The sequence below is a fragment of the Boleophthalmus pectinirostris genome, unplaced genomic scaffold (assembly GCF_026225935.1).
Source record: "Boleophthalmus pectinirostris isolate CB_2022bp ecotype Guang Dong unplaced genomic scaffold, ASM2622593v1 HiC_scaffold_20, whole genome shotgun sequence".
NCBI lineage: Eukaryota > Metazoa > Chordata > Actinopteri > Gobiiformes > Gobiidae > Boleophthalmus > Boleophthalmus pectinirostris.
Window position 1 is genome coordinate 31,239,825 of NW_026571153.1, and position 24,515 is coordinate 31,264,339.

The following is a 24,515-nucleotide window of genomic DNA, read 5'->3' on the forward strand; positions in this document are numbered from 1 at the left end:
ATTGTTTAGTCCTGGTTTAATCATGGTTTAGTCATCTTTTAGTATTGCTTTAGTCTTGATTTAGTCATCTTTTAGTCCTGGATTAGTCATTGTTAAGTCCAGATTTGTCCTGGTTTAGTTTGTGGATTTCCTGTTTCAGCATTTGTTTCAGAATCACCTCCTGCTCACTGTTTGTGTGTTAGTGAGTGTGGGCCAGATTAGTTTAACGCCTTGGGCCAGTGCATTTAAAGGTTGTTTATTGTGAAAGACCTGCTGAGCTGCATTCTTTAAAATGACTCAAGGACAAACTATGGTCATGAATATATTGGCCAATACCGAACACCGTCACCATGGGAATAAAGATAACGTGGTACTTACCTTACACAAACAAACCTGCACTCTGCACCTGCTTTTTAAACTGACCATTCTATGATATGACTGAAAATAATTACTGTAACATTTATTCTTCAGCTCTTTATTATTAGAATATATTGTGATGTTTTTTTTTTACTGGAATGTTCCACAATGTGACATTAAATAGCTCTACTTTACATTTATTCAATTACAGGTGGTTTTACAGCTCAAAAATACCAAGAAAAACAGACATTCTGGTTGTGAGCGGAGTGGCCTCTCCACGGACATGACGTGTAACTTGGTTTGGTCTCCAGTGAAGACCGAGAGGTTTAGTGTCATACTGTGAAACACTTCAAACAAAGCAATAACATCTCCATGGAGAAAATCAGGTAGCAGACCCTCCACCAGAAAAATTACACAATGTACCTTTGAGTTTAAGTTTATATTCTGAGAAAATATCCACAATATGACTTTAATTGATCTCTATTACAAAAACATGCTTTTGTGTGAGTGGGCTTGCCTCTCCACAGATCTGACCTATTATTGGCCAAGTGGTATGTGGAGCTGGAGGTCAAACATTCCAGCATATTTCATATCAGTGAAAACATGCAGACAAAGGAGTCTCCACTGAAAATGTTACGCAATTCATCTTTAAAATTATACATTAACAACAGTGTTGGTGTGAACAGCTAATGAAGTCTTCAGTTTAGGGTTGGGTGATGTCACCTTAATTGGCAGTTCATGATGTTTACAGTGAATCATCGTGATGGACGGTGATATGGGGGGTAGAGTGGAGCATTCAGTAAATTTCCAGAATCGTAAAAATACATATCAATCTAGTTCAGTGAAAAGCAATGTGTAACATGCTCAAGGCTTCTTTTATTTGAAAATATATTAGGATGATAAATGCTTAACATTCACAACATGTTTGTGTGCCATGTGGGATGTTCGTGCTTCGTCCGGATGCCCTCCCGCAGCAGAGCACAGCGTCTCACCCGCTCTCTGTATCGGCTCAGCTCTGCTCTATAGTTTGGTTTGATCTGGATCTGTACAAAAGCTGCTCATCCACATGAAGCCATTTACTGTTCTGTTCTAAAGTCTGTTTTTTTACCCTGTCTGTGGTCCTAATTAGAGCCCGGCCGATATATCGGTTGGCCGATATTATCGGCTGATATGGGCAACTTTAGGCATATCGACTATCGGCCGATATGCTTGCTGATAGGGGCCGATATTTCATGTGGGCATGTTATACCTCGTTATAAAGCTCAGACTTTCTACATTCTGTTCATTTAATCCAATCTACAGACAGATAAATGTCCTCATATGTGGCTCCACATCAGTATTTATCTACGGAGTCATTTGTCTGTGTGTGACCGTACACCCCTAGTGGTAATACAGGAAGGGCTCCACTGTGTTTTTAAACTCTACACTTTCACTAGAATCATTTGGTTAAGTTCAGCTCTGGAATTGTCAATCTCTACTGAACTAAAGGTAAAAGGAGCTGTTAACTTGAAAACTACCACTTCATGACATCACAACGTGGAACAGAGCAGGGTTTAAGATTATTTTCATCGATTATATTAATGGAGGAGGAAGTTCTGAGATTGTTGTGTGGAGGAAGTGCAGCATGTGTTAGAGACAGAAGCTGTGAAAGTGAGTGGGACGTTTAAGGACCTTTTATAAAACAGGACTTTTCTGTTCCTCCCACTGTGCTCTGCTCTATATTTAAATCTGTACTTTCAGTTCATTTTGTGCTACTACTGCTTTGTTTCTTATGCTGTTCTTACTGTACAACAGCTTCATGGAGACCAAACCAGACCAAGTTACAGGTCAGATCTGTGGAGAGGTGACCTTGCTCACAGTCAGAATGCCTATTTTTATATGTATTTTTGATCTATAAAACCTCCTGTAATTGAATAAATGTAAGGTAGAGCTGTTTAATGTCACTCTGTGGAACATTCCAGGCAGAGCAATGACATCTCCATAGAAACAAGCAGTTACATAGTGCACCTTTAAGTTGGTGATCTTTTTCAACGAGCAGGATCATTGTGACTGGAGTGTGTGTGTCCTCCCTGTTACTGGTTAAAGGAGGTTAGAGGTTCAAATCCTAGTCTCGTTGTCTGGCTTTGACAAATAAGGTATTTCTTAATCTTAAAGCAAATATATTATGGAAAAAAAAACTCTATATCGATTGTGACGGATGGTGAAAGATGCTGAAAGAAAATGATGATGGTGAAAATAATATTACCGTATTTTCCGGGCTATTAGGCGCGCTCTTAATCCTCCAACCCCATTAAAAAAAACGATTGCGCGCCCACATTCCAGAGCGCCCTATACACAAATCCACTCAGGTGTCCCAGCACGACTTCAGTAAACTACAAAGCCGCACCACCCACACCGCACGCAAACACACACGGAGCAGACAGAGACCGCACAACGAAAAACACCCACAGACACACTCATCACTCCACGCTGACGAGGAATGGAACAGAGGAACGAACCAAAGAAGTGAGTGCAGTGTGCCACTCTGAGTCACTGCGAACACGCCGACAATCCGTTGGTCCCAGACAGCACCCTCCCTGCACGCCACAACTGAACAAAGCCCAGAGTCACCGTGAACGCTCCAAACACTGACCCATCTAACTGTTGTGTTTCGTTTAAAGTCCGGTGCGGTTTATAAAAAAGTTCGAAAATAGACCATTTAATGACAGTGCGTCTTATAATCCAGAGCACCTAATAGCCTGGAAATATGGTAGTTTAAGTATAGGGACTAAAAATGTATTTAAAAATGGGGAAGAAAAAAAAAGCCTTTAAAATTATATTTTAACTTTGTAATAAATAACAAAAAAACTTATGAAAGGAAATGATGATGGTGAAAATAATATTAGCTTAACTATAGGGACATTTTTTAATTTTTTTTTTTTTTTTTTTATGGGAGAGGGGGAAAAAAAGAAAAAAGGAGAGGAAAGGAATTTCAGTTATGAATTGGCCGCAGTGTGTCAATGTAAGTGGGCCTAGCGGTGTGTTTATGTTGCACTACCATATTACTTTTGTTTAATTTAGCCGAATTTGTGTTAGTGTGTGTGGTCGGGGGGGTATTTGTTGTGGGTGTTGTGGGTGTTGCTTTATGTTTTTGTCCTTTGTTTTACTCTGATTATTGTAATTGTTATTTTTAAATGTTATATTCTGTTGTCCCTACTACTACTACTAATACTACTACTACTACTACTACTACTACTACTACTACTACTACTACTACTAATACTACTACTACTACTACTACTACTAATACTACTACTACTACTATACTACTACTACTACTACTACTACTACTACTACTACTACTACTACTACTACTACTACTACTAATACTACTACTATACTACTACTACTATACTACTACTACTAATACTACTACTACTACTACTACTACTATACTACTACTACTACTACTAATAATACTAATACTACTACTAATACTACTACTGATACTATTACTACTACTACTAATACTACTACCAATACTAATACTAATACTTCTACTGATACTAATACTACTATTAATACTATCACTACTATTAATACTACTCTACTACTAACACTACTACTGATACTAATACTACTATTAATACTATTACTACTATTAATACTACTACTACTACTAATACTACTACTAATACTACTACTGATACTAATACTACTATTAATACTACTACTACTAATACTACTACTGATACTATTACTACTAATACTATACTACTACTACTACTACTACTACTAATACTACTATACTACTACTACTACTACTACTACTACTACTAAGAATAATAATAATAAGAATAATAAGAATAAGAATAATCCTTTTCATTGACCTTCTCATTCTCGAAGTTGTATTTGGAGTGAGTGACATCTGCTTCCACACTTTTCTAACGTAGAAATCAATACTTTTTAGATGAACATTGTGATTTAAAATGTGCAAATTCTAACCAAATGATCCACACAAGCACTGAGGTATATGCCTTTAAGACTCTAGTGTCCAGTTTAGTCCTGAAGGTGAACCTGGTTTGGTCCTGAAGGTAAACCTGGTTCGGTCTTGTTCTAGTCCAGGATTAGTTTTGAAATGAGTGTGATTTTAGTCTGTTTTTATGTGGTCTGTGTGAGTGTAAACAGACTAAACCAGGTCAGGTCCTGGTCTAGTCCTGGTTCTAGCCTCATGTCCGTAGGCTGCAGCTGCCTCCCTCTTACATAACCCAGACTCTGATTCTATTATTAGCTCCTCTCGCTTTCTCTCTGTTTCTCTCCCTCGTTCTCCCTCTCTTTTTCTCTCCCTGTTTCTCTTCTTTTCTTTCTCTCTCTCTGTTTCTTTTCCTCCTTTTCTCTCTCTGTTTCTCTTCTTCTCTTTCTCTCCCTGTTTCTCTTCCTCCTTTTCTCTCTGTTTCTTCCCCTCTCTCACTTTCTCTTTCACTCTTTCTCTCTCTCTCTCTCTGTCTCTTTCTCCCTCTGTCTCTCTCTCTCTTTCCCTATTTCTCTCTCTCCCTCTCCCTGTTTCTCTCTATCTCTCTCTCTGTTTCTCTTCTTCTCTTTCTCTCTCTCCATTTCTCTCTCTGTCTCTTCCCCTCTCTCCCTCCCTCTCTGTTTTTCTCTCTCTCTCCCTGTTTCTCTCTCTCTCTGTTTCACTCTCTCTCTATCTCTCTCTATTTCTCTCTCTCTCCCTGTTTCTATCTCTCGCTCTGTGTTCCTCTCTATCTCTCTCCCTGTTTCTCTTTCTCTTCCTGTTTCTCTCTCTCTCTCTCCCCTTGTTTCTCTCTTTCTCTCTCTCTGTTTCTCTCTCTCTCTCTCTCTCTATGTTTCTCTCTCCCTGTTTCTCTCTCTCTCTGTTTCTCTCTCTCAATATGGTTAAGGTGAGAGAGATTGATGAAAAGTGGTTCATATTTGGGTCTGGGTTATTAAACATCAGTGAAATCGGAGGGCAAAGTAAAGTCTTGTCTTAAAGAGTAAGTAAGTTGCAATAGAAAAATAATAATAAAATATCTATGAAAAGAGATGACTAGAAATAAAAGGATTAAAACATACAGAGATTCGATTTTTTGGACTATTTTCTGATTTAAAGTTTGCTATATTTAACAGACTTTTATGTTTTTTTAGGACTGCTTTGAGGATGCTTTCGACCGGATCCCAGCGTGAGTACAAACATTTAACATTAAGTATTTAATGTTTTAAGATCTCGTGCCACAAGATATCGCAAGACAAAATCGTCACAAGATCTTGCACACAAGAGAAAAATGATCCCGTGAGATTTTTTTTTCGAAATGTTTACGTTTGGATTGGACAAAAAAGGGTCACATGTTGGTGAGTTACATCTCTTACAGTTCCAAAAAAGCAGCACTAGAATGAAAACAAAACTATGAAATCAAATAAATAACAAAACTGTGAAGCCAAAATTGGAAACTAAATCATGAAATTTCTATATTAGGACCCAATTTCATATCTCTTGTCTCATCTTGTGGCAGTTGTGTCTCGTCCCATCCTTACTATTTACATATATTAATTCTGTGGAACTTCTGACCAAAGTGACAACCCTTTATCAGAAAAGTTGCATAGTAAAGCTTTAAACTGGACTGTTCAGTAATGACCTTGTGCTACAGTCCTTGATGAGGTTTAAGACGTCATCCTTGCATGTTTGAGTCATTTAGCTTATCTCTCCCTTTTTTTTTTTTTTTTCATTAAATGAGACAGGGACAGCACACAATTTCTACATGAACCTTAACAGGAGAGAAACATTGTGCCAGGTTGTAGCACCAGAGCGAATTTCCATCTGTCGTCCCTGGGCAGGTTCATTGATTGTATTTAATTGACCTTGACTATCAAGTGTTCTTCCTGGAGACCTGTAGCATGTTTTGGGTTGATGGGGGAAACCAGATCGCCTGGAGGAAACCCATCCAGACACGGGGAGAAACATGCAAACTCCAAACAGAAAGGCCCGGATGACCCGGGGATTGAACCTTCTTGCTGTGGGGCACGAGTGCTAGCCACTCAGCCACCATGCCACCAATTCACCATAAATATACAAAAACAAAACAATAAAAGGTAACATGGTGATCGAAATATGTTGTGTTTTGTGTGTATTTGTACAGCGCGTGTCAGATGGACCTCCACACGGCCATCCAGGAAACTCAGTGCGCCCTCAACCTGGTCCTCAACAACAAGTTCTCTGAAGCACTAGACCTGCTCAAGCCATGGTGACAAGTCTATTTATGTAGTTAGTAACTTACTTGGTTCTTTGAGTAGTAGTAGTAGTAGTAGTAGTAGTAGTAGTAGTAATAGTAGTAGTAGTTAGTAAGTTAGTTAGTTGTAGTTATTAAGCTAGTTGTAGTTTGTAAATTAGTTGTAGTTAATAACTTTGTGCGTTGTAGTTAGTTAGTTAGTTAATTAGTAGTTGTTGTGGTAGTACCAATAGTTAGTATGTTAGTTTGGTTGTAGAAGTAGTTAGTTAGTTTGTTTGTTTGTTTGTTTGTAGTAGTAGTAGTTGCAGTTGTAGTTAGTAAGTTAGTTAGTTAGTCAGTAAGTTATTAGTAGTAGTTGTGGTTAGTATGTTAGTTAGTTGTAGTTAGTAAGTGAGTTGTAGTTGTAGTAGTAGTTGTAGTTGTTGTAGTTGTAGTCGTAACTGTACTATGAACATCAATTCTCACAGAAAATCCAAATTTTTAAACTTTAGCCTAGATGTGCGTTTTCCATAGTCCGCTCCTGGTCTGAACGTAACATAGAGCTGTATTCGACTAAAGAAGTTCTTGGTTGACTAAAGACGTGTCAGACACAGAAAAAGTGTCATATTTCTGTGTATCTGACCTAAACTGCACTCACAATACTACACCTGCAGGCGGAGCTCATGCAAAAACTACTGTTTATGCAGAAAAGTAATAGAAACAATGTATTTAGTATATAAAGACAAATTAAATGTATGAATCTGGCCTTTTTAAAGACTAATAATACCAGTAAATACAACACAAATTTCAAAATTTTCTTCAGACTTCTTCTTTCTGCTGGTGTCCCGTAGAAATCCTTATATGTAATCTATATAAAATAATCACTTGGATAATACAGATTTTGGGCAACTAAAGAACTACAGCCCTAATGAAGTCTGTGTAATTTGTACATTGATTACATCATCAGCCACTATGAGGAGGGAACATGTGAAAAGTTAGAGATAATAATAAAAATTATTTCTCTTTTATTTGATTGTTCAGGTGGAAGCACAGCATGTACCACGCTCTGGGCTACAGCAGTATCCTGGTGATGCAGGCCACTATGACGTTTGACCAGAGAGACATTCAAGCGGCTATGACCACCATTAAAGAGGCTCTCAACACCTGCCAGAGGTAAAACACCAACACACATGGAAATCCTGCCTGCTTATGTAGGCTGAGCTCTTCTCACCTTGTTCCACCTTGTGATGTCATATGTGTGTATTTGTGGTAATACGGGATGTGCTAGTTAGGATCTGGAGAGAGAAATGGAAATGTATGCAAAGGATGGAGGCTACTTCTTGTAGTTGTAGTTGGCAGTAGTTGGTTGTAGTTTGTAGTAATCAATTGTAGTGGGTAGTAATCAATACTAGCTGTAGTTGGTAGTAGTCGGTAGTAGTATTGATGGTAGTAGTTGATAGTTGGTAGTTGATGAGTAATTTATTGATCTATTTCAATTGATTTTATTGAAAATTCTCTCTCTTGTTAGTAATTGGTAGTAGTAAGATGCAGACTAGTTGCGGGGTCTTGCTTGTTTAGTAGTAATTAGTAGTACTTGTAGTAATTAGTACTGCTAGTAGTAGTCAGATGTACTGTTGTTAGTGTAGTACTGCTTTAGTCCTGTTGAGTCCTAATTTAGTCCTGTTTATCCAGCTTTAGTCCTGGTTTAGGTTTTGTTTATACTTCGTACTTCTTTGCTCTTGCTGTCGACCTGGAGGGTGTTCCATCAAACTTGCTTAACAAGTCCAGGCTTATCCTGAAATCTTGGGCTGAAACTAGCTCCATCTCCAGTTAAAGCCTCAACTCGTTCTATGACAAACATAAGCCTGAGTCTGACCAAAGCCAACTCAGGCTTGAAAGACACGACTTCCACCTCCTCTCCTGTTCGCTCCTTGGACAGAGAGTAGACTGACTGTGTAGTTTACTGTGCCTAAAAGTGCCTAAAGCTGTAATGGTGTAAACAGAACTCACAGTCATCCTCAGAGTCCAAACCAGCATCTGTCTGTGTGTAAAATCTGCACTGCTCCTCACAACAGACACATGTGCAAAATCATTTGAATGAAATCATGGCCATAGGCTTTTATATGGTTTGTGTCTTTGTGATGAGTACAGCGTCCACACACACGTGTCTCATGTGTGTGGATGAGTACAGCGTCCACACACACGTGTCTCATGTGTGTGTGGATGAGTGCAGCGTCCACACACACGTGTTTCATGTGTGTGGATGAGTACAGCATCCACACACACATGTCTCATGTGTGTGTGGATGCTGTACTCATCCACACACACGTCTCATGTGTTGGAGCATATGGACTGTACAAGTCTCAAGCGGTATATAACTGTAAAAGTCACTTTTTCAACTGACAGGTGTTCTCACTCAGGTGTGTGAATGCACGGGCTGAAACTTTTGACTAAACTGTTTTGTTAGACGTTTTGGAGACAAAGCTATAATCTTGACAGTTAGTCTGGTCCTGAGCAGGTTTGTTTCCGGGTGCTTGTTACTGCGGTAACTCAGCCTCACCTTTGGTTAGTCACTGAGGCTTTGATAAGCCTGGATTGCCCAAATAACATAGGTTTTTGCTTTAGCTCGCTTCATGGAATACCCCCCAGGTTTAGTCCTGGTATAATCCTGGTGGAGTCCTGGTTTTGTTCTGGTTTAGTCCTGCTTTAGTCCTGGTTTAAACTTTGTCCTGCTTTACTCTTGCTGTAGACTAGGTTTTGTCCAGAATTAGTCTTTCTTTAGTCTAGGTTTAGTCCAGGTTTAGTTCTAGTTTAACTATTTTAATCCTGCCAATATTGCTTCATAAGTTTCACATTCATTCTCATCATATCTAATTCCCCTTTCTGTTGATTTTGAACTGTAAACAAAATGTTCCCTTTTCAGTTTTTTCCCTTATTTATTTATTTCTTTTTCTTTCAGATTCAGAAAAAGAAATTCAATGGTGGGGTCCCTTTTAAGTAAACAGTCCAATCTGCAGGAAGGTAAGTCCCGCTCCTTTGGTTTGATTGACAGCTTAGTTTTGCATTGAAGTGAATGGGGGCAGTGATAAGATTGTTTTGTGTTTTTCAGAGGAGATGCACGCAGAGCTGTGCTACGCTGAGTGTCTGCTACAGAAAGCAACACTCACATTTGTCCAGGTACAGAGAAAATATATAAATGAATACAGAAATACTAGATACTTTTCAAATAGTACAATTAGTAGGTCAAGTTTAATACTGGTTTAATCCCTGTTTAGCATTTGTATTACAAATGGATCAGTAAGCTCTATGTCCTGCTTTAGTCCTGCTTTAGTCCTGCTTTAGTCCTGCTTTAGTCCTGCTTTAGTCCTGCTTTAGTCCTGGTTAAAACAGTCTGTAGTTGCCTCTTCAGTTTCAGGTTTAGTCTCATCCATAATTCATTTTGTTTTGGGACAAATTTCACCTGATCTCTCCCAGGCTCCAATTCAAATGCTCCAAACTTTAAACCACAAAATCTTTATTCAAAATTGACCAATAATTTATATATTTGTAATTTCATATTTTCCATTCCAGGATGAAAACATGATCAGTTTCATTAAAGGAGGGATCAAGATTCGAACAAGCTACCAGATCTACAAGTGAGTTTGAACCAGGATTTCTCCAACTGCAAAACAACAATTCAGTTATATTTTAATAGTTAGAGTAATATATTAATAAAGTTATATAGTGCACCTTTTAACTGATACTTGCAATTACATTACATTGATACTGCAGTGACATCATACTGGGGGTGTTCCATTGTATGTCTGTGGTGGAATGTTCAGCAGTTACCATGGTGATAGTGCACACACAGTAGCAAACAGCCAAAAATCTTATTTAAGATTATCATAAAACTCAAGTAAAAAATACAAAGTGAATTTAAGCAGCACATTTTCAGGATCCTGTGATCAGTCTGAGCATTCATAACAAAAATGTGAGAGAAAAAAACAAAATTATAGTAATATAATAATAAATGTAAAAAAAAAAAAAAAAAAAAAAAGGAAAGGAAAGGAAAGGAAAGAAAAGAAAAAGAAAATAGTTAAGTATAGTGGCTAAAAGTGTTTATTAAAACTGGGGGGGCAGGGGGGAGTGAAAAAAAAGAAATTAAAAAGAAAGGAAAGTTATTAAAATAAAATAAAAAGTTGGCCAAAATATAAATGTAAGGGGGCCTAGCAGTATGGTTATGCTGCAAGCCCCCCCCACATTACTTTTAATTTAATTTCATTTCATTTCATTTGTGTGTGTGTCGGGGATGTTTTATGTTTTTGTGTTTATAATTATATTTTGTTAATGTTATATCCTAGGGTGACCATATTTCTGGTTGTGAAAACCCGCACACCTTACTGGGGGTGGGGGGTGGGGCCTCGACATTGAGCTACACTCACCTTGCAAACTGTGCACATGGCCTCCTACTTGTCTGTGTTTGCTCGCTCCTTCTGAGTGCACAGAGAGCTACGAGAGACGCTCAATTTAATGGATGAAAGATAATGAAAACCCGGACATTTGGATCACTTTATGAAAAAAAAAAAACACGGACGGCCAGGACAGGACGCAAAAAATGGACATTTGGTCACCCTATTGTATCCTATTGTATTTAATAAACCAAAAAGACGGTTGTAGTTGCAACTCTTTCTGGTCCGACTGTGTTAAAACAAAGATCAGATTAAAGTCTAACAGAGCTTCAGACAAAGCAGTGCCCACAGTTTGCATCACACCCCCAGGGAATGTTGCAAAGGATCAGTATGCTTTATTATACACCATAGAATCAGGTCACTGTGATGTAGGCCTACAATGGAACAACTCCAGATCCGTCAGTCTGCCCCAGGGCAGCTGTGGCAGTAGTAGTAGTAGTTTACCACCACTGAGTGTGGAGTGACTGAATAATGAACTGTAAAGCGCTTTGGGTATCTTGAAAGGCACTATATAAATGCTATCAATCAATCAATCATTTATTTTTATATCAACACTAAGTCTTTTATCCACAGAGATTGTCAGAATATTTCCACCCAAGATGTGAACGGCCAATCAGACGCCTTCAGACAGTTTGACGGTGGGGTCAAACTCGGCGTGGGCTCCTTCAACCTGGTCAGTGCAAGGACTTTTTTATTATTTTTTTTATTTTGTATTAAAGTTTATTATTTTCCTTTTAATATGTGTTTTGTGCATTTATTTAATTTGGTGATTTTTTTTTTGCATTTGATTTCAGATGCTGTCTCTTTTACCTCAAAGGATTCTCCGGTTGCTTGAGTTTATCGGCTTCTCTGGAAACAGGGTCAGTATGAAGAGGTCATCCAGGTTTAGTCGAGTGATAGTCCCATATATGTGTTGGCAAATATACTGGGCTGAAATTTGGGCTTTTTAGCATATCTGCTATCGGTCTTTTTATGATTATTATTAGTTTTTATTCATTTATTATTGACAAATCCCAAGGAGGTCAGGCTTCACATTCAACCAAACACCAAACACCAATATAGATCCATAAGGAAAAAAATTGTAATAGTAATAATAGAAAAAAATAAAAATAATAACAAAAAAACCTAAATCAAAAACTAAAAGGGTATAAGCAACTCAACAAAGGGCTCAAACCATATTAAAATAAGAGAAACAAGAAATAAATAACAATAATGATTACTCTAATTATCAAAATTATTATCAAATATTCAATTTCGTATTGTGCTCAAAGTATTTGTTATTCTCCATGGCAAATAATTTTTCTAGATTGTACTGAATGTGAATTGTGTTTAAAGTATTTTAACCATAAATTTGATATTGCTGAAGCCTTAAAAATAAAAAATCTTTCCTAAGAAAAAAAAGAACATTCAGAAAAGTTGTGAAATTCCGGCCTTCAATTTCCAGCACAGTCTGATCATTTGTTTTGGTCGATCTATTGCCTAAAAACACACACATAGTTTTATTGTAACACACTTTAATAAAAAGAGAAAACTGCAGTAAATGTGACACAAATGGGCTGTGGGTGAATTGTAGTTTTTAATTTTTAATTGTGTAATTTGGGGAAAATAATCCAAATATTTTGTTTTTCAGAGTTTTGGTTTGTCTCAGCTTAGAGAAGGAGCCTCCAACCAGAGTCTGCGCTCCATCCTCTGTGCTCTGACCCTGCTCTTCTACAACACCTACGTCTCCCTCATCCTCGGTACGAATGACAGTACACAATCCACTCCATACTCTCCTTTTACATATCTCCAAAACAACAATATATCTTCCACCCCTTTTTATGCATTTGACTGTGATTTTCATTCGTGTTTTTAGGTACAGGTGAAGGGAACCTGGAGGAGGCCGAGGCACTGCTGGAGCCTTACAGACACAAGTATCCGAAGGTAAAACTTTTTAAACACTAAAATAACTAATACTCAAATTTTACACTAAATGTATTTATTGATTGTTTCTGATACTACAGTGGTAATTTAAAAGCTCTATTTTAGGCAATAGAATGTGATTTTCAATATTAAACAGTAGTACTGTATTTTTCGAACTCTAAGTTGCACTTTTTTTCATGGTTTGGGTGTTTCCTGCGACTTATACTTCAGTGCGACTTATATATTAAAAGTTTCGGCCTGACAGCTGCGAGAGGCTCTAAGCTTGTGTGTCAGTATCTAGTCCTACTATTACTCCTGTTCCACTGTCACTTCGCTCTACTGGGCATGTCTCCTGTAGAATACAATTGCAAATAGTGGAATATTCAGCCGAAAACGGTAATCGAATAACAGAAAGAAAGTTTGGAGTGAGCAAGAAACTTGTGAGGGACTGGCAGAAAGTGGGGATGGAGAACACAGCTTCACGGGAACTGGGTGGATGCACATGTAACTTTCCTGGAAGTCACGGGATGAATCAACAAAGCCTAAACTTCAATGACAACCGAAACCATCCTGTCAGGATTCAGAAAGGCCAGAATAATTCTAACTGGAACTGATGCTGAGTCTGACGACAGCTACACAGAAGAGGAAGCGGCGCTCTGTTTCCATTATGGATTTATGATTTAACTCCAGAGGTTACGCAGAAGTGACACCGAGGATGAAGAATTCAATGGATTAATGATTTGGAATGAGATCGTGAGTTTGGTAAACTTATGTTCTGTTGTTTAAGATATAATTATCTGAAGAACTGTTAATATGTTACATTAACATATTAATACCTATTCAGTCTGTTGTTCTTTGTTCTGTTGTTATTACTAGAACTTGCCTTTGATGAAATGTCATTTCCTGGTCTCTGATTTTACAAAATACATTTCCCCAAAAAGTGCGACTTATACATGTCTTTTTCTTCTTCATTATGCATTTTTTGGCTGGTGCGACTTATAATCCAAGAGCGACTTATAGTCCGGAAAATACAGTACTTTCTTTTCTATTCCCATGTGGTTTTATATTTGTGTAATCCCTGAGTGATCCAGATAGGTTCCATAGTAGTCCGTGGGTGTATACTAGTCTATGTGCTCTTATACTTGTTCTGATACAGCTCCAGATCATTTTAAAGATATTCAGGAAAGGTTTTTTTCTGTCCTGACAATGGGACTTCTGTGAATTATTTTACTACTTTACTTTAACTTTGTGTTCAAACTGGCCATTTAAACTGTCAATTTTGTACATATCTCTTGAATATTCTCATACAATTCATAATAAAAGGTTTTAACTTATTTTACTTGGCGTTTCAATTGAAATCTTTGTCGTCAGTCAGTTCTCTGTGTTATTTATTTTCTTTTTCGCTGCTTGTTTTGAAACCACCGGACCGTGCGTTTCTCTGATTGGTTAATCCGCCTGTCAATCACGCGTATTGGACTTTGTAGGGACAGGATACACATTTTTACTTAGTTCAGTATAGGAAAAGTGCACAGTTTCCTGACAAGGCGAGCAAAACTACGCTCTGCTGCCCTCTTCTGGACATTTGACCCAGTTTTTGAACAGTTTCAGTTCATGTCATAATCCATACAGGTTTACAGTACATTTTCGTCATTTTCCCCAGATGAATAACAATATAATAATGTCATTTTTTTCTGTATTTCAGGGCTCTATAATTCTGTTCTACTCGGCTCGAATCTCCACACTCAGGGGACAGTTTGAAAAGGTAACACCACTTTCTTTCTATAGCTTCCAGTGTGGTTTGTGTAATTTTATTGTATACCTTGCAATATGAAAGACTAGGGATGGGATGAGACACAATTTTCATGTGACGAGACGAGATTGGGTCCACGAGAATGAGACAAGATTTTAACGTAATGCCTAATATAGAAATTCCACATTTCAGTTTCTAATTTTGGCCTCACATTTTATTTATTTGATTTCATAGTTTTGTTTCCATTCTAGTGCTGCTTTTCAGAACTGTAAGAGATGTAAATCACCAACATGTGACGCTTTTTTGTCCAATCCAAATGTGGAAATGTTGGAAAAAAGTCACACAAGATAATTTTTCTCTTGTGTGCATGAACTTGTGGCGATTTTGTCTATTGTGGTACGAGATCTTGTACTGTCCCTATGAAAGACCAAATTAATAATATTACATTTTACTCATTTATGCTAACAAATTATATGGAGGAGTAGTTTTGTTTACATCAGGATTAAACCCGGACTTAACTAGTAGCCCTTCCAAATAGTAGAATATTTTCTTTTGTTTGCTGGTTTAGTTAGTCCTGGTTTAGACCTGGTTTTATTCTGAGTCAGTACAAGTTTAGTCCTGGTTTGGTTCTGGTTTAGTCATGGTTTAATTACAGGTTAGCCCTGGTTTAGACCCGGTTGGATCTAAAATAGCAGTTGTTGGTATGTGATAATTCTACACCTCCAGTCCAAAGTTTGGACACACCTGCTCATTTAATGTTTTTTTTATATGTTTTCTAGTTTTGACATTTTATACACACAGAAGAAGAATATATGAAGTAATATGTATGGAATTATGTAGTAAAAGGGTGAAAAAAAGAGTTACTTAAAGGTGCATTGTGTAACTTTTCTGGTGGAGTGTCCATCAAATGTGTTTCTCCATGGAGATGTTATTGCTTTGTCTGGAATGTTTCACAGTATGGCTTTAAACCTTTCTATTTTCATGGAGACCAAACCAAGTTACAGGTCAGATCTGTGGAGAGGCATCTCCGCTCACAGTCAGAATGCCTGTTTTTCTAGGTATTTTTCAGCTATAAAACCGGGATTAAACCAGGGCTAAACCAGGACTGAACAAGAACTACATCAGGGCTAAATCATGACTGAACCTAGACTGAACCAGGACTAAATCAGGACTAAATCATGACTGAACTTAGACTCAATCAGGGCTAAACCATGACTGAACCAGGACTAAACCAGGGCTAAACCAGGACTGAACAAGAACTACATCAGGGCTAAATCATGACTGAACCTAGACTGAACCAGGACTAAATCAGGACTAAATCATGACTGAACCTAGACTGAACCAGGACTAAATCAGGACTAAATCATGACTGAACTTAGACTCAATCAGGGCTAAACCATGACTGAACCAGGACTAAACCAGGGATAAACCAGGACTGAACCAGGGCTAAACCAGGACTGAAACAGGACTGAACCAGGACTGAACCAGGGCTAAACCAGGACTGAACCAGGACTAAACCAGGACTAAACCAGGACTAAAACAAGTCTTTTTTCAATCTCTTTTTTTCACCGTGGACCTGTCAAATTGTTCAGCGTTTTTCCTTTACTAAATAATTCCATGTTCAGTATCTTACCTCATATATTTGATGTGTTCTGTATATAGATATAAAATGTAGAAAGCAGTAAACATATGAGAGACCGTGCGCCCAAACGTTTGACTGCAAATGTATAATCTTGCAAGAATTCCATATTTCTACAGTGATGATTGTGGCTGTGCTGTGGTCCTAGGCTGTGTCTCGGTTTGAAGAGTGCATCCGCAGTCAGAGTGAGTGGAGACAGATTCATCACTTGTGTTACTGGGAGCTCATGTGGACTCACTCATTTCAGCAGCACTGGGTCGAGGCCTATCACTACGCCCAGCTCCTGTGCGCAGAGAGCCGCTGGTCCAAGGTACAGCCACGCCATGCGCCATTTTGAAGACTTTTGCCATTTCAATCATTCGTTTGGAAATATTCATTGTTATGGCAACGGCCCTAATTTGTACATAGAGATGCTGGTCCAAGACATAACCACACCAGGCACCATTTTGAGGACTTTTGCTATTCTAAAGATTTAAATATTTAGTTTTGAATTGTTAATTATTATGGCAACCGTCCAAATTTGTACAGAGAGATGTTGGTCCAAGGTACAGCTGCACCAAGTGCCATTTTAAAGACATTTGCTATTGAAAAGATTTAAATATTTTGTTTTTTAATTGTCAATTGTTATGGCGAAAGTCCAAATTTATACATAGAGTCACTGGTCCAAACTACTACACCTACACCAAGCGCCATTTTGAGGACTTTTGCCTTTCAATTGATTAAAATATTTAGATTTTTATTGTCAATTGTTAAGAAAACAGTCCAACTTTGTACATAAAGCCACTGGTCCAAGATACTACACCTACACCAGGCACCATTTTGAGGACTTTTGCCTTTCAGTTGATTCAGATATTTAGTTTTTAATTGTTAATTGTTATGGAAACAGTCCAAATTTGTACAGAGAGATGCTGGTCCAAGGTACAACTGCACCAGGCGCCATTTTGAGGACTTTTCTTCATTCAAAAGATTTTTATATTTAGTTTTTAATTGTTAACTGTTATGGAAAAGTCCAAATTTGTACATAGAGATACTGGTCCAAGGTACAGCTACACCAGGCACCATTTTGAGAACTTTGGGTCATTCAAGTCATTCAAGAGTCCTCAAAATATTTAGTTTTGAATTGATAATCGTTATGGCAGCAACACACAAACCCTGCATATTTAGGCTGAATTCTCCTCTCAAACAGTAAACACTCTGTTCCACCTTGTGATGTCATGTGGTAATACATGAAGTGCTCCACTGTGTTTTTAAACTCCATACACCTTCTGTAGAATTGTTGGGATAATTTCAACCCTGGAATTGCCAGTCTGTACTGAACAAAAGGTAAAAGGAGCTGTTCACTTGAAAATTACCGCTTCATGACATCACAAGGTGGAACAGAGCATTTTGAGCTTTGGAGATTAGACAGTTCTGGTTTACTTATTGTGTTTTTTCTTGTTTTCAGGCGATCTATGTTTACCAAAAGGCAGCGATCCTCAGCATGATGTCTGAAGAGGAGGTGAAGAAAACTGGAGAAAACATTGTGGAACTTTTCAGGTTAGAATAATCAAAATATATACATTTACTATGCATCAATATTTTTTTATTCACTTACTTTTCACTTAAAGGTGCACTATGTAACAGCTTTATATTACAATTTATTCAATAGATGTATCAAGAATCTCAAACTTCCGGTCATTGCACAATTCATACTGGGAAGGATTTTCCGAAAAACTGAGCATCAAACCTCCATGTTTGTTTTCCCAGTGGGATGTGTCTATTGACAAAGTCAGTCTTTTCTAGTCTTTTGAACCATATCACTTTTGTTTCTGGTTCTGATATTGTCATATTTTAGTTTTGGGATTCAGACATTGTAATTGTGTGGTTGTTGGATCCTAACAGCGGAAATTTGTTTGTGAGCTCCATAAATGCAAAAGGGAATCAGATGTGTGTGACTGCAAACGTCCGTTCAATCTGTTTCTCTTCCTAAAGGAATTGAAAAATAGTGAAAGGTGAAGACGATGGGCAGGATTGATCCACAGGAAGGATGAAAAAGGAAACCTTTGACTGTCTAAATCATTTCAAGTTTACAGTGAACATTTTGTATGTGAAGCACCATCAAAGCAGATCCCGTTTGTTAAGTGAGAGGAGCAGAAGACAAACAGACTGAGCTGCACTTTCTTGTTCTTGTGGTTTTACAGCAACATCACGTCTTGGTCTCTTTGCAGTGGAAGGTGTTTCTTGCTGAACAGCTGGTGCCTTTCACTTTGGCATTGACTTTTTAAATTCGTAACCAAAGTGGAGCGAGGGATTGGGATTTTGCTTTGTTGGCGCTCCACATACAAAAAGTTTACTGCAAACTCGGGATGATTTAGGTAGTGAAAGGTTTCCTTTTTGGTCTTTCCTGTGGATCAATCCTGCCCATCACCTTCACCTTTCACTATTTTTCAATTCCTTTAGGAAGAGAAACAGTTTGAACAGAGGTTTGCAGTCACACACATCTGATTCCCTTTTGCATTTATGGAGATCACAAACACATTTCTTGAGCCATTTTCCACTGTCCAACAACCACACAATTACAATGTCTGAATCCCAAAACTAAAATATGACAATATCAGAACCAGAAACAAAAGTGATATGGTTCAAAAGACTAGAAAAGACTGACTTTGTCAATAGACACATCCCACTGGGAAAACAAACATTTGATGCTCACAATGACCGGAATGCATGTATACTGGGAGACATTCCACACAAGCAATAACATCTCCATGGAGATTTGACAGACCCTCCACTAGAAAAGTTACACAATGCACCTTTAAGCATTTTTTTTTAATACTAACACCTTTTCACTAGATTAGGTCATTTAAAATCTTGTGTTTTTGTGTGTTTTTGTGTAGGCAGGTGGAGGGTCTGAAGCAGAGGTTGGCCGGTAAATCCATCCCTACAGAGAAGTTTGCTGTGAGGAAGTCCAGACGATACAAAGCCCAATCTCCAGTGCCTCTGGTCCTGCCCGCTCTGGTAATGTCTACAGTGCTGTGAAGTATTTGAGCCCCTTACTGATTTCTTACTTTTTTGCACCTTTGTCACTTTTAGCCTTTTCAGATCAAGTAAACTTAATCTAAAAAAATCTTTGTCTAATATTTATTTATGAAGGGAAAAATAGCGGTAATAGAACCTACATGGCCCATGTGAAAAAGTTATTTCTACCTAAACTTAAATATGAATAAATGTAAATATGACCCAGGACTAAACTAGGCCTAAACCAGGCCTAAACTAGGCCTAAACCAGGGACTTAGCCAGGGTCTAAACAAGGTCTAAAGAGGACAAAAGTGCATCTGTACTAAAAAAGTGAGAGCCAACTAGGTCTAAATCAGGACTAAAAGAGCTTACCAGAACTAAACCAGAATCAAACTGGAAAAGCACTCAGAGAGCGCAGACTCCGCCAAGGACTACAGTCCCCCTCATATTAATTGTGTTTTCCATAAATATTTGTCTCGTATCTTTCAATTTGGAATATGAAAGAGGATCCCATTGTCCATCCCTGAGTCAAATTTCATGGGGTTTGGTCAATAATTAACCGAGATATTGAGAAACACAATTTTTGGCCCCATTTACCACAATGTTAACTAAAATTTCAAAGTGATCCAGAATCCAGGATTTCTTCCGGATCACCCCCAAAATGAAATCAGTTCTTCCTTTTCACATTTCCAACAAATCCTGAAAATTTCATCAAAATCGGTCCATAACTTTTTGAGTTATGTTGCTAACAGACAAACAAACAAACAAACAAACAGACAAACGGCGGCAAAAACATAACCTCCTTGGCGGAGGTAATGAGGACTACATCAGAACCAAATCCAGTCTAAATCCAGAATCCTATGTTTTCCACACACGAAAGACAAAAACTCAGACTAAATCTCTTTTCGTTGGTTTAGGAGATGATGTATGTGTGGAACGGCTTCACGATCGTGGGGAAGAGGCCAGACTTCACCGAGGCTCTGCTGGTCACCATAGAGAAGGCAGAGGAGCAGCTCAGGGAGGACCCCAGTAAGTCCAGACCAAAACCAGGACCATAACAGGACTAAACCAGGACTGAACCAAAACTAAGCCAGGGCTAATACCAGGACTATGACAGGACTACGGCAGGACTGAACTAGGACTGAACTAGGACTGAACCAGGACTACGACAGGACTACGACAGGACTACGACAGGACTGAATTAGGACTGAACCAGGACTACGACAGGACTATGACAGGACTATGACAGGACTACGACAGGACTAAAACAGGACTAAACCAAACCAGGACTAAAACAGGACTAAACTCATGACTGAACCATGACTGAACCAAAACCATGACTGTAACAGAACTAAACTAGGATTGAACCAGGACTAAAAGCAGGACTGAGCCATGACTAAACCAGGAATCGACAAGGGGAATAACTAGATTAAACCAGGATTAAAACCAGAAATAAACCCATTTTTTAAAGCAGGACTGGACCAGGGTCTGGACCAAAGGGACTGGACCAAGGACTGGACCAAGGACTGGACCAAGGACTGGACCAAGGACTGGACCAAGGACTGGACCAAGGACTAAATAAGTTTTAAAGCTAAGACTAAATCCAGCCTAATCAAGACTAATCAAAGCCTATAAACAAAACTACACCAGGACTAAACTAGATCTGAACCAGGTCTAAAGCAGGTCTTTATCCTGTCTCCTTTTCTCCATAGACCCCTCAGAGTACCATCCTGACGACAGCTGTCTGGTGCAGATGCTGAAGGGTTTGTGTCTGAAACATCTGGGCCGTCTGCTGCAGGCTGAGCTCTGCTTCACTCAGGTGCTCTCCAGGTAAACATACATCTACACACATCTCTTCTCAATGGAACTGTGGGTCTGCAAAACGCACCTGACCACCAGAGGGCACTGTTCAGCAACTCCTGTGCGGGCAACAGTGGCTCAGTGGTACGAGCATTTCCCCACAAACCCAAAGATCATGGTTCTATAACCTATTTTACGAACATGCTAATGCAAACTTTTATTCAAACATAAAATCAAAGAAAACAGCTACGTGTTTATGTGAAGAGATTGCTTTTAAATGAGGGCTGCTCAATTATGGAAAAAATCATTGTAACGATTATTTAAGTCAATATTGAAATCACAGTTGTTCAAACGATTATGTTTTAGTTACACGATGCATTTATTCACTATTTAAAAAAAAAAAAAAAAGAAACACTTTGTTATTCATAATTTATGCAGAACTTTCAAATTGAAAATAAATACAGGCAACAAATATGAACCTTAGAGCAGTTTTGCAATGTATAAAACATAAAATGAATAAAATATACTTAAATGTATCCAAAATAAACTATATATCCAGCTGTTATACAATCTCTATCTCTTTAAAACCTAAAATAAATATACTTATTTAAATAAAAAATATCCCAAAATAAACTTTGTTAAGCTTTAATCATTTCAACTTGATTATATGAGTTTGGAGATTGTTTCATACACAAATTGAAATTCAACTCAACAGCCTTATTTTAAGTATTTATTAGGTTCAGAAATTGGCATCAGCGTCGACTCACAAAGACGTACCTTTTCTAAGCTCTGGTGTCGTGTCCAAATGTCCACACTTAGACCAACGTTTAGGGGTTACGCCATTCTTAGAAATGTCTGAATGTCCAGTGAGTGAAAAAGCAGTGCACTCAAAGTTTTCCACAATGCACCTTGAAAATTCCTTGGAGGAGTTGGAAAGAGACCAGAGAACAGAACTGGACACAACACAGAATGAAGAAGATAGAAGCGCTGGTTTCTAAGACTGTTGATCCTGACTCTGAATAAATACTTCCTTACTTATTTAATAAATACTTACTACATACTTAATAAATAGCATTTGCTGATTATGAGGAAAGAGTCCATTACCATCGCCCCCTGTTGGTCGTCAGTGATAAACATTCCTAACCCCGTGACCCGTGTGTTTCAGTGAGCGTCGGATCAGGTACGATCACTACCTGGTGCCCTTCACTCTGTACGAGCTGGGACTCCTGTACAAACAGCAGGGAGACTTCTCCAAAGCCGTCTCCTACATCGAGAACGCCAAGTCAGTACAATTCATGTTCTACAATACAATCAGTAAAGAGTTTTCCATGAGTATTTACACTATAGACTCTAACTGAAGACTATGAATGACACATGTGGTATGTAGTAAACAAAAAAGTGTGAAAGATAGTTTTAAAATAGATTTGCACGTAAGCTATGGTGTCAAAACATACTCAAAAAACTGTAAAATGCTTAATATACACTACCAATTAAATATTACTAAATATTTTTTATCTTCTGTATATAAAATCATCACAGTCTCCACCCTTTGCTTTGCTTTGTCAGTCAATCAATCAACAACTTTATTAATCTCAAAGGGCAATTCAGTTCGCACATCTATGGCCATGCAAAGTATATAATTAATAAATAATTTGTGGACAGTTCTGTAAATCCTTGACCTTCTCTCAGTGAGCTTCATGATAAAGTCTCCTGAAATGGTTTTCACTTCACAGCTGTGCTTCAGAGTTATGAGAAATGTACAAATCATGGACAGGGTTCAAAGCAAAGGGTGGATAGCTTTCAAAATCTAAAACCAGTTTGGAGCTATTTTGAAAACATAAAGGCTGTGTATTTTTCATCAGTGGCACATTTGGGGGCCCTAGGTGAACTTGAGTTGGGGGCCCTCACTATAATGCACTGTTTTTGTTTTTTTGTTTTGTATATTTTTATTATTTATGTAGAATCCCGGTTGAAATGATGGTCTTATATACTGATGGTTCACAACTTTTATTTTTGGGTCTTGTTTGTGAACACACCGTAAGAACTACCAAAAAAAAAAAATGAAATAAAAAAAACTATTAGCTCTTACAGTGTACCTTTTACTCCTTTTAACCTTTCAATCATTTAACCATTCAACCATTTAACCATTTGTGACAATCTCTAATCTGACAATCTGATCAACAATTACTGTTTACCAACAATAAAGCTCATAAAGCCTGACTTTTGGTATTAATCTATGTTGAACAAGAAATTACACATTAAAAATAATTTGTCAAACTGCGTATAACATTGCTGAAGCAAAGTGCACTGGCGCCATCTAGTGGACAAAAATTATAACGCATTGGCACAAAACTAGCGGCTCAACGTACAAAAAACAAAACATTTCCAAAACAAAGTCATTCCAATATGATTCCTTATTGCCCTTGTCCCCTCGTCAACCAGGTGCTAAGCCGGGATGGACCATATATTAACTTAATACATTTTCAGTTACTCTTAGATGAAACCAAACAAAACTTTCTGTTGTGCTAATTGTCAGTTAGCCGCACAGACTGTTAGCCGGGAGGTAAACATCCTCTTTCTCGTGGCCGCTTCCTGTTGTACAACTGCCTTTCAAAATAAAAGCATGAACTATATTTTTGGAACAAACGTATTACAATACTTAAAACAAAAGTAGCAGAAGAGCAGAAAATACATGAGATCATTTACAATTTATTGTCTGTTTTTCCTCATTGTTCTTGAGACATGGACATCTGTATTTGAATTAGGGTGGATTGGAAACTTGTTTTATTAGTTACATTACACTACATTACACTAGATAAACAGAGCTGTAAGCTGTTTTATTTTTATACTAGTACAATTATATTTTTGTTTACATTCATTACATATGATTCTTTTCAAATCAGGGTCAAGCTGACTAGTCCATTCTAACGTGAAAGGGGGAATATTTTGACAGTTAAAATAGATTTGACAGTCAGATCCTACTTTGATGGTGTTTTCTTGTTAAAAATGAAACCACTGTAGTGCCTTTAACATACATGTTTACATACATAGTTCACCGCTAACTGGAGACACATTAGTTACATGATTACCTATGTTCAGTGTTCAGTTTTTAGGTTTATGCTCTCTATACAGTACAATCACGGTCCCTTTTAGACCCGATGATGATGTTTGAGGTACGCTGTTCTGTTTACCGTTATTAGCCGTTTCACTGGAGTTGTGAGTAGAGTTAATAAAGCGACACGTGAAAATGTGAGAAGTTGTCGGCTCCTTTTTTATCACGCACAACTTCCACACTACTCTGATTTAATGTCATGTTGAGAGAAAATCAAACTTGGTCATTAAAGGCACTGAGGGCAATTGGTGAGGGGCCCCTCCAGGTTTGGGGGCCCTGGGCAGCCATCTACTGTTGCCTAATGGTAGCACCACCTCTGTTTTTGATGCTA

The 24,515-nt window shown here is 38.0% G+C and overlaps 1 protein-coding gene across 2 annotated transcripts in view; it reads left to right on the forward strand.

The window, feature by feature from the left end:
* Positions 1-24,515, forward strand: part of LOC110163436 (tetratricopeptide repeat protein 39B) — a 45,041-nt gene that overhangs the window by 13,455 nt on the left and 7,071 nt on the right. The window contains exons 2-18 of one of the 2 annotated variants that reach the window (XM_020928392.2): positions 5,479-5,513; positions 6,468-6,572; positions 7,578-7,709; positions 9,496-9,557; positions 9,646-9,713; positions 10,107-10,171; positions 11,558-11,657; positions 11,779-11,844; positions 12,615-12,723; positions 12,840-12,907; positions 14,589-14,648; positions 16,424-16,585; positions 17,720-17,811; positions 19,152-19,272; positions 20,190-20,301; positions 20,985-21,102; positions 22,238-22,354. In XM_020928392.2, the coding sequence (XP_020784051.2) occupies positions 5,479-5,513; positions 6,468-6,572; positions 7,578-7,709; positions 9,496-9,557; positions 9,646-9,713; positions 10,107-10,171; positions 11,558-11,657; positions 11,779-11,844; positions 12,615-12,723; positions 12,840-12,907; positions 14,589-14,648; positions 16,424-16,585; positions 17,720-17,811; positions 19,152-19,272; positions 20,190-20,301; positions 20,985-21,102; positions 22,238-22,354 (1,592 nt within the window). Of the gene's footprint in view, positions 1-5,478; positions 5,514-6,467; positions 6,593-7,577; positions 7,710-9,495; positions 9,558-9,645; positions 9,714-10,106; positions 10,172-11,557; positions 11,658-11,778; positions 11,845-12,614; positions 12,724-12,839; positions 12,908-14,588; positions 14,649-16,423; positions 16,586-17,719; positions 17,812-19,151; positions 19,273-20,189; positions 20,302-20,984; positions 21,103-22,237; positions 22,355-24,515 lie in introns of those variants that run through there. The other variant, XM_055156494.1, reaches the window with a different exon arrangement.